At 32.3% G+C, this 18,154-nt stretch overlaps 1 protein-coding gene and 1 long non-coding RNA gene across 2 annotated transcripts; both read left to right on the top strand.

Moving 5' to 3' along the window:
- The first annotated feature begins 3,943 nt into the window (after positions 1–3,943).
- LOC134727604 (mucin-2-like) lies at positions 3,944–8,568 on the top strand. The gene is made up of 3 exons (XM_063591984.1): positions 3,944–4,043; positions 4,855–4,965; positions 5,657–8,568. The coding sequence occupies exons 1-3, from the start codon at positions 3,980–3,982 to the stop codon at positions 8,566–8,568; spliced, it is 3,087 nt and encodes a 1,028-aa protein (XP_063448054.1). The 5' UTR covers positions 3,944–3,979.
- Positions 8,569–9,220: 652 nt separating this feature from the next.
- Positions 9,221–12,095, top strand: LOC134681861 (uncharacterized). The gene is made up of 3 exons (XR_010100705.1): positions 9,221–9,311; positions 10,238–10,413; positions 11,172–12,095. It is a non-coding gene; the product is annotated as an uncharacterized LOC134681861 (long non-coding RNA).
- The last annotated feature ends 6,059 nt before the right edge of the window (positions 12,096–18,154 follow it).

The raw sequence follows: 18,154 nt of genomic DNA, 5'->3' as shown, positions 1-18,154 counted from the left end.
AATACATTTGTAAGTATTTTGCCACACAAATTAATGTGTTAATATAAGTAAGACAGAGCAATGCAAAATACAAATAGAAAATACGCATTCAACGAAGGACGCTCATCTCAATTGAAATATGCAAGAATGCTTCGATGCAATAACTAATTCAAGGTCTTTTTTTAAACAGTATGAAATCTAAACGAAAGACAACAGTGATATACCGCCATTGCGAGAAAACAAATCCGGATTACAAAAATATAGAAACGGACTATTTAATAGCAACTGCCATGTTTCTGACTTAGTAAAGGACATTCAAAAATATTGTGGGTTGAACCTGGTTGCATGGCTAGACAAAACTTCTACTTAAATAACAATGTTTGAGCATATCGCTAAAATAACTACACTACGTGACAGTAATAAAGTATAAACAAACACATGAACACTTATCACAAGGAAACGCATAAAAACATAACACAATAGATCATTTCATCATGTAATCTTCATCTAAATCTATCCACCTTAAAGTGTTCAGTACCTTAAGTTTCTAACCAAATACTTTGAAAACACAACGGGTTCATGCACGAATGTTGTCCTCGCTTTAATAGTTTAATGCCTTTAATAGTAGTGTGTAGTCCTTATATTAATGTATAGCTAAATATAAAGGTGTTATGGAAATAGGTGTGCACACTTTTTACACTATACTTTATGATTTGAAAAGAAAAAGTGTTATAATTACATGCAAGCAGTATGCAATGGTATCCTATGTTTGAATTGATATGTAACCTTCATATAACGTGTGTAAATTTCATGTAAGGTGTGGCATGTTGTTGTGGTATGTTATTGTTATGTGTTGTTATTGTATGTTGTTGTTATGTGTTTTATATGTATTTTGTTTGAGTATGTTGTTAATATGTCTGTTTAGTTCACGCATCATTGTAAATATAACGGAATTTAATGAGACTGTCATCAAAGTGAGAGGTTAAGCGCTATAAAACCAGGTTTAATCTACAATTTTCTACATTTGAAAATGCCTGTACCAAGTCAGGAATACGACAGTTCTTGTCCATTCGTTTTTTATGTGTTTTGTCATTTGATTTTGTCATGTGATTATGGACTTTCTGGTTAGATTTTCCTCTGAGTTCAGTATTTTTGGGATTTTACTTTTTTATATTGTCATGTCTTGTATTTAACCATAAATTCTGTTATGTTTTGGTACACTATAACCACGTATGAGTTGATTAGAGTTTACGTTGATAAAATGACATTTTAATAGACGTCCAAATATAATGCGACTTTGAAAAGAACAAGAACACTCTTAAAAAAATATCCGACGTATTTAAATTGAGTATATGTTTTAAACTATCATTTCGATAACCTTCAGAAGCAAAATGACTTAATGATACAAAACCTCTTTAATAAATTCTCCATCTGAATGTAACTTCAAGAAATTCTTTACTACGTCTGTTTATATAAAGGCAATGATATATAAGAAAATAGTGATGACACCTAAAATTTTATTTGTCAAAATATCCAGTGCAAATAACAAGAAACAAATATACATTTTCTACGGTTTACATTTAACTTAATTCATGGTTAACAAAGCTAGAAACTATTGATAGTATAAGTAGTATCTTTCTGTTTTCATTCACCAAAAATCTCACATGCGTAGTTGCGTTCTAAAAGTCATGTACGTTCGTATTACAAAGTTTACATTAAAAATTATATATTTGTCCCGAATAAACAGCTGTCATGGATGCAAAGAGCTATTGGAGACACAATTATTTTAATAAAAATATAAATCTTTGTAAGATCTAGTTCAAATATTTATAGCTTTTCACTTGCTTTCCATCACGATATAATGTTCGAGACGTTTTTTCAAACACAACCAAATCACCCATCATAACAGCATTTTGTCCAATCACATAAAGGATTTTCGAGCATGCGTATTCTGTTGCCATAGTTAAGCGTCGTTAAGTTCAAAGGGTACAAACCGAAATTATACCGACTATGTCGGAAAAAGATAAAGATTAAAACACAACATCACTAAAAATCAGTAGCATGCGTAAACATTCATCTATTGAAGGTTGTCTACAGAAAATCGGGATTAGAAAAGGTAATGAATGATTATTATTTACACTGTAATTTTCGAACGATCTAGGATGGATAGAAATTCATTTTAGGTTTTAATGATAACAATGTACAGTCTTACTTCTATAATTCTCGTTCTGAACTTTAAGCTAAACCACAACTTTGTTCAAATAACCTTGAAGTTAATTACAATGTAATTGCATATTACCTTGTTGGGCCTCACCAAGAATGGTCATAATGATAATGCATCAAGTCATTTATCCATATAGCCGTATAATTCAAAAATAAAATTGGGAAAACGTTTACTTGCAATATACCTTCCATTCGTATCAATTGTAAAGAAGTTATTTAAGAAAAGATCAGGTGTCAGATTGACATTTAAATAAGATGGACTACTACGCATTTAAAGGTTCATAAAACAGGTTTGTCGTTATTTCTATTTATTGTTAGTTTATTTTTACACACATATTTCATAAAAAAAAAATACACGAATCAAAACAATTAATTGTACTTCTGGAAACGTCGGTATCCAATTGAACATCCATATTTTGAATTAAAATATAAAAGTGATTTACTTTCATTTTGATAATCATAACAGTGGTACGATTAACTAACATTGAATTATCTTCTGTGTTTGTTCGTGATTTTACGACATTTATATTCGCCTTTCTTTATAAAAACAGTAAAAAAACATATAAAAGTGTTAGCCATCCGTGTTGATTCATGGTTAGTATGTGTCATTAAGTTTTCTAAAAAGACGTAGTTAGATCATAAATCTTAATGTAAGTCAACAACAACTGCATTGTGTCGTTTTGAACTCACCTTTTTAACGTAAATAAAAGTCATCCTCATATTTCATTTCGATTAATTTTTAATGGTACTTCATGATTAGGGACAGGAACATTTTTTTCTAACTATGAATGATCCTACGAAACGCAAAATCGATCGTTTTGTCAAAACTTAAAAACTGTACAACATGTCATGTAAGATATCATGTAGATTTCCGTTGACCGAAGCTTCTTATTATGCTCCTGTCGTGAGTTAGGATCCTGTTGTTAAGTGGAAGTCTTTTGTTGGTGTAATTCATAGGTGTTTTTCGTATCTTGCAATATACATCTTGTACAATGTCCATATGCCTACAAAATATGCCGAACTCCATATTACCCTAAGATATAGCCTTATCGATTGAACCTATACATAAGTTCACTGTATGATGGATCGGTCTAAAAAAATCATTTTGAAATTGTAATTTCAATCTGAAAGTGCACTTCAATACAAGCGGTAAACACTTAAATTCTACAAAATAGATTTTCAACTTAGTTCAATTTTTTCACTTGTTAATGAAGAGTGATGCTGGTCAGTGATTCGCATACGATAGGTCACGAATTGATATATTGTATGTCTTTTATCTTATTCTGCGACATCATCAAATAAACAATTAAAAAAAAATGCAACATCAATATTTCTCCCCTTCACATGTGGATTACTAATGAATTGTCCACCAAAATATTAAAATGAATATAATTATATCATTTTTGTTAACACCATACTAGATACTCAGTTTACCTGAGGAGAAATTCAAAATATAATAAGTTTGTGCCGGGTTGGTAAACTACATCATCTTTATTTACATATTCAGTTATTCAGCATTTAACGTTATATGTTATAACGCAATTATTAATAAAGATTATGTTCTTTTTATGCATTTTATTATTTTAGATAAGAGAGCATTTTATTATTTTAGATAAGAGAGCATTTTATTATTTTAGATAAGAGAGCATTTTATTATTTTAGATAAGAGAGCATTTTATTATTTTAGATAAGAGAGCATTTTGTTATTTTAGATAAGAGAGCATTTTATTATTTTAGATAAGAGAATGAGATTAAGAGAAAAAATATCTCTGCAGTTATGATGAAGACGAACATGTTTTTTATCGTCAGTGTACTACTATTAGTACTGGAATGCATAGCAGGTAATTATAAAAATAACTTTATGTATATTCAATTCAAAAATATTTTAATTATATGACTACATGGACTAGTTATATTCAAATAGCATATGCAAACATATTGTGGTCGGGTCGGGTCTATGGTCGGGTGGATGTCGCTTTGACATATTCACCATTTCCTTTCTCAATTTTATAGAAAAAGAGAAGTTTATATGATACAATGTATGATACGACTGCAACAAATGCAACTGTTAGAAAGTGTCCCGCAACTAGCTTACAAACCTGATACAAGACAAATTGAAAGCAATTACTTTTTAAAATTCCAAAAGTGAACACATTTGTTCTAAATGGATCAATGAATACAACACTTAATCGAATCAACGTACAAACTAGGCCTGTAGGTGTGAATTCGTATATTGTTTACTATTTTCCTATTTGCTAGTTATACGTAGTTCTGCGAATTCTACTGAATTGTTGACCTCTGTCTCACCAAGTCTCGTGACTTGCGTATGCAGTATGAATAAATAATTGTTCCCAACTTCATCTATTTCTGTCACAATAGAGAGTGAAACGAAATTCATTCCTTTATACATTTTTAGATAATGAGGTACTATTATTTGTAGATGTACCAAACCCGAGTTGTAGATTATATTCACATTGTGTTAATTGTATAATACCTCTAAGTGTAGCAAATGTGCAAACTTTGAATGCAATAAGTGATGTTCTTAGAACAAATAAAGTTTATTTTGTAAACAAAAGTTTTCATGGCTGTTTTTGTATGACAATTATAACGACAATCCTTACCTAAATTTCATGTATCTATTTATGTTGCAAGCTGAAAACTGCACTCAAGATCAGTTTCAATGTAGGAATGGACCCTGTATTGTCAGAAACTTTCTATGTGACAACGACCCGGATTGTAGCGATAGGTCTGATGAAGAAAATTGTGAGTATTAAAACTATATAAGTATTAATGTATCAATTTGAAAATCTTCAACACAAAATCACTTTCCGCTCACGAAGGCAAATAATGACGTGTTACTATTTATGCTTCTCTATTAAATTTCCTTTTCAACGGTCATGAAAACCATTACAATTTGTGTGTTTTTGCAAGAACAACAGGATGGGTGGGTGTCATGTGTGAAATTGTTTATCCATCCGGAACACATATGTTGCAGACTGCAGCAGTTGCCACATCGTCAGAAATTAGTCGTTACCATCCACCGCTTACTTACATACCATGAGATAGTATATTGAAAGTAATGTTGTTTTAAGACATGAAAGGCTATAGTGATAGGTGAACGTAGAAAACCAGGATCCAAATCAAATACCTATGAGTTATTAAGAGTAGTATAAATAGTGTGATTTCCCTTTAAAGGTTGAGAAATTGAAATGAGCTTTCAGTTGATTAAGCAATAAAAAAAAATGTTTTATTACCCTCCCCCTCCCCTATTTTGTCATGTTAAAATATTTAAAACATAACTATACTCCGTTTCTTTTGTTTCTATGTAATTAACAAACGATGACCTACTATTATTTAAATCTACCTCCGTATGTATGTTTCAGAATGTCTTCTCATTGGAAGTGATATCCAATCTTTCTTTTAAAATACAATGACAATACTTTTTTCATTTAAGGTACATCTATTTTCCCGTGTAATGAAGGTTACAATTATCGATGTGACAATGGAGAATGCTCGAATAGATGCAATGGATTTCCTGACTGTGCAGATGGTACTGATGAAGCAAATTGTAACACACAGTCGTTTACAATATCGTCATCATCATCGGTAAATAATACATTGTCCTCAATACTAACACAAACAACATCACTACCAAGAGACACTACAAAGCAGTCACTAAACACATCGACAGTGTCTTCGTTTCAATCCGACAAAATAGAATTAACAACCAAAGAATTGACATCTGCACCAATAACATCTGAAGTGAAAACAGAACTAAGAACACTGGAATTGACATCCTTATTAACAACATCTGAGATGTTCACAGTACCAACAACATCTGAGATTACTACAGAACCAACAACATCTGATATGACTACAGTACCAACAACATCTGAGATTACTACAGAACCAACAACATCTGAGATGACAACAGTACCAACAACATCTGAGATAACTACGGTACCAACAACATCTGAGATAACTACAGTACCAACAACATCTGAGATGACTTCAGAACCAACAACATCTGAGATGACTACAGTACCAACAACATCTGAGATGACTACAGAACCAACAACATCGGAGCTGACTACAAAATCAACAACATTTGAGATGACAACAGTACCAACAACATCGGAGCTGACTACAAAACCAACAACATTTGAGATTACTACAGTATCACAAACACCTGAAATTACTACAGAACCAACAATATCTGATATGACGACAGAACAAACGACATCTGAGATGACTACAGAACCAACAACATTTGAGACTACTACAGTACCTACAACATCTGAGAGTACTACAGTACCAACAACATCTGTGATGACTACAGTACAAACAACATATGAGATGACTACAGTACCGACATCATCTGAGATAACAACAGTACCAACAACATCTGAGATGACTACAGTACAAACAACATATGAGATGACTACAGAACCAATAACATCTGAGACTACTACAGTACCTACAACATCTGAGAGTACAACAGTACCAACAACATCTGAGATGACTACAGTACAAGAAACACATGATTTGACTACAGAAACAACAACATCTGAGATTACTACAGTACCAACAACATCTGAGATGACTACAGTACAAACAACATCTGAGATGACTACAGAACAAACAACATCTGAGATGACTACAGAACCTACAACATCTGAGACTACTAGAGTACAAACAACATCTGAGATGACTACAGAACAAACAACATCTGAGATGACTACAGAACCTACAACATCTGAGATAACTACAGTACAAACAATATCTGAGATGACAACAGTACCAACAATATCTGAGACTACTACAGTACCAACAACATTTGAGACTACTACAGAACAAACAACATCTGTAATGACTACAGTACCAACAACACCTGAGATGACTACAGAACCAACAACATCTGAGATGACTACAGAACCAACAACATCTGAGATGACTACAGTACCAACAACATCTGAGAGGACTACAGAACCAACGACATCTGAGATGACTACAGAACCGACAACGTATAAGGTGACTACAGAACAAACCACATCTGAGACCACTACAGAACCAGTAACATCTGAGACTACTACAGAACCAATTACATCTGAGATTACTACAAAACCAACAATATCTGTGATGACAACAAAACCAACAACATTTGAGATAACTACAGTACCAACAACACCTGACGTTACTACAGTACCGACTTTTGATATGACAACAGTACAAACAACAACTGATTTGACGACAGAACCCAAAACATCTGAGATGACAACAGCACCAACAACATATGATATGACAACAGAACCGACAACATCTAAGATGACTACAGAACCAACAACATCTGAGATGACAACAGCACCAACAACATCTGATATGAGTACAGAACCGACAACGTCTAAGATGACTACAGAATCAACAACATCTGAAATGACAACAGTTCCAACAACATCTGCTATGACTACAGAACCGACAACGTCTAAGATGACTACAGAATCAACAACATCTGAAATGACAACAGTACCAACAACATCTGATATGACTAAAGAACCGACAACGTCTAAGATGACTACAGAACCAACAACATCTGATATGACAACAGTACCAACAACATCTGATATGACTATAGAACCGACAACGTCTAAGATGACTACAGAACCAACAACACCTGATATGACTACAGTACCAACAACATTTGAAATGACAACAGTACCAACAACATCTGATATGACTAAAGTACCAACAATATCTCAGATGACTACAGAACCAACACCATATGTGATGACAACAGAACCAGCAACACCTGAGATGAATACAGTACCAACAGTATCTGAAATGACATCAGTACCAACAACATCTGAGATGACTACAGAACCGACAACATCGGAGCTGACTAAAGTACCAACAATATCTCAGATGACTACAGAACCAACACCATCTGTGATGACAACCGAACCAACAACACCTGAAGTGACTACTGTACCAACAACATCTGAATTGACGACAGAATCAAAAAGACCTCAGATGACAACAGGATCGACAACTCCCGTATTCACAGAAGTCTCAAGAGCATCTTCAGTACTAACAGGGTCAAAAATGCAAACTGATATATCAGTATCTAAATCAGCTTCAAAGTCCACCACAGACATGACTGTAAAATTAACCGAGACTACAACATCGACGTCATCAACAGAGAAAACATTATCAATTTCACCTACACAAGAAATAGTATCGACATCTTCTATAGAGACAACAGTTATAACCACCACATCTGAAGACGGAATCCTTCCCGATGACAGAAGTAACCCAGGTAAAGCTTATATATATTTTGTTTATACGAAAAGCCCGAAAACACTCTTGTGAAAGAAATATTGAATTAAACGTATATACTGTATTCTCTATCCATTCCATTATTAACTAGATATTTTGCTTGTATATCTGCTGAAAAACTTTACGCTATTTATTTTAACAATGAATTTTCGAATCTTTCCCTTAATTGTTTTAGCTTTCGAAAAATTATATTATCAACTAAATAACCTTTACACGTGAATTGATATTGAGCTCAATAATTGTGAATCAAAAACAATATTGTTAATAACAATTCAAGATACAGTAATACATGTCATTGGATACATTAACATAGATTTTTTTGTTAAATATAAGAGTATTGTATTATTGTTATGAAAGACGCGTTTTCAAAGCACAACGTATGTTCAAATCATCAAATATGTTTTAAAATTAATAAATTCCTTGGTGATGTATCTGACTAGGAATTACATCTATAAATCACAAAATAGGTCAAATATATTACATTCTTAAAACAAATTGATTGAATCTGCTTTTCCTATCTTACATGTACATCTGTACACAGTTTAAACCCAAACATCAGAACACACTCTGACTACGTTATGATCTTCATGACAAAAAAGTACAAAATTACCTGAAAATTTATATTTTGATACTATTCTTTTTAATATTATCCCTGTGTACCTATAATTTTTATTATATACTTTTGCAGATGCCATATTCTTGTTTATTTCTATTCCAATACTGTGTGTGTTGTTTATATTGCTATTGTTTGCTTTGAAACAGAAGACTAAAATGAGGTAAACTTATCAAAAACAATGTTCATAGTGTAAGAATTGAATGGTTGGAATTCCTACGATCGAAATTGATGCCAACTCTTTTGCTTTCATTTATCTTGGTAGGCTTATATCAAGATGCATTTGGAATATTAAAACATTTGTAAATTATTGTTTTCTATAAATTAAGATTAGATTGATTTGGTTTTGATTTATAAGACTGTCAGAACAAAAATATAAGTAAAAAGGTTGATTTTTAGAAAGGAACTCCGTGACAAGTCTTAGCATGCGTTCACATCCTTCAAACAACTACTCTTAAAAAGTTTCATTAGTACTACCAACAAGAAATATTTCTTATTTTATGAGCAGCTGAAAAGCGACGAATTGAAAAGTGTTATAACTTTTAAATAAGTTTCTATTTGACAATGCTTTGCTTTATGAATGATGTATGCCCATCACGACAACGCGTACTTTAGATTCTTTATTGCAATTGTCAAACGTTGAGAATTATGATATTCGATAAAGACGATTGTATATTTCATTTTGGACGTTTCTTAACATACGATGAAGGCCCGCTTCGGGGCCAGCTAAAGGACGCCTCCGGGTGCGGGAATTTCTCGCTACATTGAAGAACTGTTGGTGACCTTCTGCTGTTGTTTTTTTGTTTGGTCGGGTTGTTGTCTCTTTGACACATTCCCCATTTCCATTCTTAATTTTAGTGATGTTATTTCAACTGACTTACGCCGTCCTATACCAAAACATCGAATAACATGTCAATGAACTTCAGGGTGAGTATCGATAGCAAGTCATACATTTTGATCACCTATGCATCAGAAAATTAAAAAAAATATATAGTTTTATTTACATACACCTTTGTAAAACATCATTGACTGCATCTATATATATATATGTTAATCTTGACGTGTCTTTAATTTACATCCATATTGCAGAAAAAATAAAAGCTTTTATTCTATGGAAAGAAATGGACTTAGTACAATGTCAATCAGAACCAATGAATCAGTTGAAGCATTCCCTGCAGAGAATGTCCTTATGACTAGTGATCTTCCACACCACGAAACACTTTCCTTTCAGAAATTTGTCACATTTTATAATCCTCAATTTGAATGTAAGTAATCAATTATTATTAATAATGCAATACATTCGTCTAATTCTAAAACAAATGGAATACATTGACTCGATCAAAAACAGATATCACACATGACAAAAATATGTCGTGCCATATCATGTCAACAATAACGTGGTTGAGTATCATCAGTCAGAATTATAAATTCAAACATTTCTTAAAATACAAGAATATCCCAATCCGAGTTCAAATACAAGTCCACACTCATACGTAAGCTTGTGAGACATCATTAACCAACTATTTCAATATACTGCGATAGTTTTGTAGTAAAGGTCATATCAATGAACATAATGTACTTAATTTTTATTCGATTATAATTTTGTATTCTAAACACAGTAACCATGCTCGATATCATTACAGTTTTAATTTAGATGCCTGCGTCTTCTGAAACGGTATCGGCTCAATATTTCTTTACATAACCAGTTTACGGATACGGATGCGAAGTTTTAATTTAAAGCTCGTTTTAGTTTCCCATTTATTTTACATCCTTAGATATTATACCATTGAGATATTTTTATTGTAATCAATTATAAATCGAAAACAGTGTTGTATGAAACTATTAGAAATGATATACAGTGGAAGTTACATGGCAACAAAACGCTTTTTATACTTTACCGCATAAATCATTGTCTTCAGAAATGTTCAGTTTTCAATTGTACCAATAGTCTGTCATTGGTATTCTTACAAGCTTAATTGAAGAAGATATATTCAAATGTGTGTGCATATGTTTTATCTTTCAGAAGAACGTCATGATGATGCATACTAGTGATTTTGGCAATGGTTTACAACAGTGATGACGAACATAACCGATATTTCGGACATACCATCTGAGATGAATGTCTTGATCAAGCATACGACTGACAGTGATATGTGTGTGTAGTTTTAAGTTTGCAAACCAAATGACATACTTGGCTATTGTTTTCAGTTAAACAGCTTTGGTTTGTATTCATATATGATTTTAACATATCTATGTGCAGGGATCGGACAGAACAAAATAAAAACAAAATTATAATGATCGTTCTCATGTTAGGTACAATCCATTGAAGAAGAAACATTTGATGTTACAATGTATGTTAGTGCTTAAAATGTTATGATAACATTTATTAGTCGTTCCATAAAAAGGTATTTTTGAATGTAAACTCATGAGTGGGTACCTATATTTTATCCAACCACTGTTTGAATGTCTGAACCTCAACACACAGGTGGTCTTATATAAAGATTTGAAGAATATATGTTGAATATTGTGACCATGATTTTGTTCAATTATACATGTGTTTACTTATAGTCAATAATTCAGATCTTTTCTATCAATTTTCATCCTCGGAGGACAGTATTTGTGTGATAATTGCTGATAAAAACAACAAGGAATGTAGACATACTTAGAAACTTAAGTGCTAAAAGATAATTGCAACTTAATGGTTAAAAGATAATTGGAACTTAATGGTTAAAAGATCTTTTATTCACGCTAAGTGTATGGAAATGCGGTTTCAAATTTGTCATATCGGAGCCGTTTATAGCTGACTATGTGGTATAAGTGTTGCTTATTATGGAAGTCCGTACGACGATTTAGGGTTGTTTTCTTTTTTATTCATAATAGTGGATCAAATATATTATTATATTGTTTAATGTTGCTCTTGTTGCACACATTGTGTATTAATATTAAACTAAACTAGTGAACACTAGATGGTTTTTACACGATTTAATTTATAATTGCAATGTTATTCCATAAGTTCATGAACATATAAAAAACGTAGAATCCTATAAAACATATTATATTTTCGTTTGCTTGCTTTTTTAAGTGAGAACTATGAATTCAAAGATAAAACAGTTATAAAGCCAGATCCGGGCAGATGCTAACAATGTATATCCATGCCTTTATATGATGAATGGTTGTCTTATTGACAATCATAACACATTTTATTAGCATGTGTATATTACAGACATCTTGTTTTATATAACAAAATCTTACTTTGATGTTAACACCTTATTTCATTTTCATTTAAAGATAGCTAATCATTTAATATTACCAATTCTCGTTCTTAAAGTTATCAAATAAATACTTAAAAGCAGACTTTTTACAAAAGGTCTAGAAGTTACAATGTATATACATCAGAAGATGTCTTTTAATGATTATTTACAGCTTGTTTACACACAAACTGTAAAATGACCAGATTAACATCTGATGGAAACCTGGATAAGCTATCAATTACGAGACTTTAACCTCCTTGAGTGATTAATTGATGGATCATACAGTGTTAAACACAAATTTTAGCAGTATTAAGACATTTACTTGTCGGTAAGATTTTAGTTGTCGAGGAGACCTGAGTGTCTTGAGAAAACAGTCGATCTTAGGTAGGAAAAAACTCTAAATCTTATGCATTTGGAAACTCGAATGCTTAAGTTTCAACTACAACTTTTTTTCTTTAGATTGATTTATTGGTATCTAAGCATCACTTTCAAAACTGTCTGTCTATTTCGTTGCAGTCAGTTTTACTGGTGGAGAAAGCCAGAGTGCTTGAAGAGAACAACCAACCTTTCTTAGGAAAACTGACAATAATAATCAATTTAGATTTTAGTCGAGTTCACCTGCTCCGTGCAAGATTATACAGGGTTGAATTGCTAGTGAAACAGTTAAAATAGACTACCTCAGCCACTGTTTAACCGAGACGCCTATGTATCATAAAAGAGGGACGAAAGATACCAAAGGGACAATCAAACTCATAAATCGAAAAAAAAACTGACAACGAAATGGCTAATAATGAAAAAGATAAACAGACAAACAATAGTACACATGACACATGAATGAAATATTTAAAACATGGGGTATAGAGCAAAATAAGAAACAGTAACATCCCAACCGAGTCCAATTAATGATGTTCAACGGGCTGCCCGCGATAAATAACAAATTATTCTTTTATTATTTTGTGTTTGCTTCAACAAACAAACAAACAAATTATTTTACTCGAAATAACATTGACATATATATATGCTTAAATTATTTTGGAATTCAATTTTCGTAATTTTTTAATTGATGTCATCCTTTTATTTCGAATCGTTTACGTCATATATCTCAACCTTTTTTTATAATAAGATTCATTTGTCACGTTTTAGTAATGCACATTACAATGATACAAAGTCACAACTTATGTTAAAATGATCATAAATCATGATTGTATTTTGTATTGCTGGTTAAATATAAGTTCCTATAAAAAAAATGTTTTGTAAATACATCATCTGTTACGGTAAAATGTTTGTTTTACCTTCATGACTTCTTATTTTGTGTTTCTGTATGATAAATCTTTGGAGAATATGATGGAATTTAACATTCATTGACTATAACATAGAATTAATGGTGAATTATCTACTGACTTGCAATACATCCATAAGCCTTGGAGAGAATGTGTGCGACTACATTTGAGTTGGTGGTAGGGTAAACAACACTGATATTTTGATTTACCATGTCAGATGTGATAAATACTCAAACAGTCTTCATTAATTTTGGCGACATTCGCACCACTGAAATGTACGAATGTACATCAATTTCAGAGTTAGCTCTCTGCATTCTATTTTTTTTTCAACAAACGAAAAAACTATCAAGTACCGTTACTGGTTCTTACATTGAAAATAATTCCGTGAGTTTAATACTAGTTAATGTGTTATTTATTGCTGGTATGGGGTTAATGATTATAAAATGATATGCTATATTGTCAGGATTCTAGTGCATTAGATTACATGGCTTGCTGTTTTTTCGTTTATGTCTCTATATGTCGGGTATCTTGGGTATGTACTAGTATTCATTCAGTGAGTAGATTGTAGGGAATGTAAAAGTCGACTAAAGAAACTCAGACGACTTCTTACATTTCTAGGATAACGTTTGCCTCTTTCTTTTGTCAAAGCCAGTGTGATATTAGATCAGTTACAAGTCCCACATATTGCGCCGAAGCATGGTGGAAATGTTTGTTTTCTGCGTCATATTTGTCAAATATGATATTATTCCCAAGTTTCGTCCTTCTGTCTTTTTTCATCGTTAAATCGATCTCGTTATTTTAATTCTATTTGTTTCGAGACACACAAAAAAAAGGCAAGGACTAGGAAAACACAGTTTTTCAAACTAGTACATGTCGTATACATATGTCTGGCTATTATCTCCGGTTTTGTCGTTGCAACAGTTTATCTCACCACAAGAAACGTGTGTAACAATTTAAGGACGGAAACCGAGCTTGGCGTAGGTAAATATTCCATAAATTCAATTATAACATGCTTTACAAAGTTATATAGATACATGCATGTAGACTTTTAAGCCGATGGTTGTAGCTTATTTATGTATATGTTATCAAACAGACATGTTCATTACAAAAATCATTCTACTAACTTGATGTTCCTATAAACTTAAGACAAAAGAAGTTACAAATCGATGTGGAAATCTCGTACATTTATCAAAACGAGACAAGTCAATTGCAAAATATAAAAAAAACTGAGGAATCTCTGATCTCCAAAAGGATGAAACCAGCTGCGTTATTGTGTAACAGTTTATAGATATCAATACATGTTGATTCTGCATTTTTTAAACAAGAGACATAACGTATGAAAAATTCGAAATCATTCATTATATTGTAATCCTTCACAAGCCCATTAGTCAGCACTTTTTTGTGCTGACATGAGTTGTCATTGATATGGTCATATTCATACATTTACTGTAAATAAAATTTAGGATTTTTTTGGAAATATTAAGGCTTTACTACCTCAGGCATAGATTACCTTAGCTGTATTTGGCATTTTAGGAATTTTGGTTTTAAATGCTCTTCCAACTATGTACTTTATTTGACCTTTTTAACTTTTTGGATTCGAGCGTCACTGATGAGTCTTTTGTAGACGAAACGTGCGTCTTGCTTGTATACTAAATTTAGTCCCGGTATCTATGATGAGTTTATTTATATGGTTGAATGTTAGCAGATTTTAAGTTGATTTTCAAACTTATTAAATCTGGAAAAGGTTGATTTTTCGAGGTGCGCGGAAAGTGGTACAGTAATTTTCCTTTTCGAAACTTAAGGCGAATACATCAAATTGTTATATGATTTTATCTGCATGGGTCAGTGTATGTAGTTAAAAAAATACATCACTAGATGTCTTTTATGTTCGACATGATTTTTCTATTCACTTAACGAGGAACGGTCAAATCTGAACTTCAAAAGCCAGGTTGTATTCTACGGGAGCGTATTTGAATAATCATTTTTACTTATTTGTCGACTTAGGCGTTAAAATTATTTAAATCTTGGAATTTTCAACTTTAATCATGGAATTTCCAACTTAAATCTTGGAATTCCAACTTTAATCTAGAAATTTGTAACTTTAATCTAAGAATTTTTAACTTTAATCTTGGAATTTTTAACTTAAATATTAGTAGTATCAACAAAAATCTTGGAATTATCAACTTTAGTTTTTAAATTGTCAACATGAATAGTGGAATTATCAACTTTAATCTTGGAACAATCAACTTCAACCTTGGAATAATAAACTTTAATCTTAGAATTATCAACTTTAACCTTTGAATTATCAACTTGAACCTTGGAATTATCAACTTTAATCTAAGAAATTAATGATTATTTACTTTTAGCTTTTACTGTATTGTATCTCGCAATATAAACGTAATCTACTTATAATTTGCGGCTAATTGTTCTTAAAATGTAAACAGGGATGTATCTAAAGTCCTGTATAGATTCACGTATATAAAATCCCTGACTCATTGCATTTCAAAACTAATCAAATGTATAAAACTAAAAGCCATATAATAATATATTCTTTTTGGGAGAAAATATTAGTAAACTTTATAAAAAAATGTGCACATTTTTTACGCACAAATGGCATGTTCTTACCATAACATTTTTAACGGTATCCCTCTCACCCACACCATGCTGCTACTGTCATTATTCTATTTTGGGGAGACCTCTATATTTGAACTACAACTTAATCTTGTTGCTGCCGAAATTTAGCGGTACATTAAATAGTAAGCTAAAAGGAGCCCCGATATCACATTGTATAAAACAGCAAACAGTCATCGCCAATCCTGACTTGAGAGAGGATAATTTATAATTTGGCAAGAATAAACATGTACATAGAAGCTTAAACATCTTGCAAACTCATATCACTGGTATAACAAAGTAAAAGAATAACCGTTTTTGCTATGTTTAGTGGGCCTCTATAGTTTAAATGTGTTTAATTTGACTATATTCGAGAGTGTACCTTTGTCAATATAACGTCACCACCATAAGGTCCAGAAGGAGTTATCTGCCCTTGATGTGACATGTAGTGTTTTCGCAAGCTCCGGTAAAATTAATCAAAAACATCTTTAAACCTTTTGCTTGTTGTACTTTTTTCCGGATATATAACCTTAATTCATTGCAGAGGTCTTTTCCGTCCAATAGTAAGAGAAAATGAAGTAAACAAACTGTCAAAACTGATTTCTAAGTGAACACATCTCGGTATGTTTATAAAATGGCGAAAGAACTAGACACAGTTCACCACAATAATCAACAAATACAAAGATACAAGTCTGTACACTTTTGTTCAAAGATTATCAATGGGATCACACATACAGATATTCTAAACGAACTGGAAAAATACATAAACAGAGAAAAGGTCAAAGCTATACAATTGACTGAAAGAGAATGTGTTGTAACTGTTGATGATCAGGCAACGAAAATATTATTACTAATAAAGGGTATCGAACTTTAAAACTATCATTACAAATTTGTTGATGTTGAAAAAGAGGTGACACATGTTACGATTAAGGATGCAACTGTCGAGTTGGGTGATCTTGAAATTTGTACATTTATGAGACAATACGGTGAAGTAGTCCAAGACTCAATTAAAAGGGGGACAATAAGAGGTACTAGCATTGAAACCGGTACGCGGTATATTCAGCTAATAAATTGCGTCCCAACCATCCCCAATATCACCAAACTCGGAAGATTTGAAATTCGACTTTTTGCTGACAACAATAGAACCCAATGTCGATTCTGTAGTCGAACGGACCACCCTTCATACCGTTGTGACATGAAACCACAAAGATAAGAACGACAGCGATACTGTTTTCGTTGCAGTAGCCACGACCATATTATTCGAGACTGTCCGCACACAGAAAACGTATGTTTTGAATGCGGTCAAGAAGGTCATATCAAACGAAACTGCAATCGAAATAAACAAACCATAAGAAAAGACGAGCAAAATGAGAACATAACTGAAGATAATGAATACGGGGACTATGTTCATGAAATTAGGGAGGAACGAGAAACTACGGAACAAGATCAGATCGAGGAATTAAATGTCTACATTGACCACGATACCACTAAACATTCGGCTGATATACAATCTGTTCCTGAAAACGAAGACAATTGTTTACCATTACCCCCTTATACAATCATTTTAGGTGCATCAAACTGTTGCCGTCTCAAGATATCTGACAACAGAATACACAATGCATCTGTTTCTGGTATAACAGCAGAAGTCATAGACAAACTTTAATTTAGTCACACTGGACAAAAGTGTTGATAAAAATTATGTGTCGAAGGTCATCTTTGGTTTGGGTACAAACGACGTCACATGAAACATGACAGATAAAGACATAATTTGTATTAACAGGACAAATGCTTTAAATAATGTTAAAGCAGAGTTTCCAAATGCGGATATATGCATATTCAGTATACTGCAAAAAAGGGCAAATATC

The sequence above is a fragment of the Mytilus trossulus genome, chromosome 8, assembly GCF_036588685.1.
Source record: "Mytilus trossulus isolate FHL-02 chromosome 8, PNRI_Mtr1.1.1.hap1, whole genome shotgun sequence".
NCBI lineage: Eukaryota > Metazoa > Mollusca > Bivalvia > Mytilida > Mytilidae > Mytilus > Mytilus trossulus.
The sequence above is the reverse complement of the archived record's forward strand: the minus strand, read 5'-3'. Positions and strand labels throughout refer to the sequence as shown.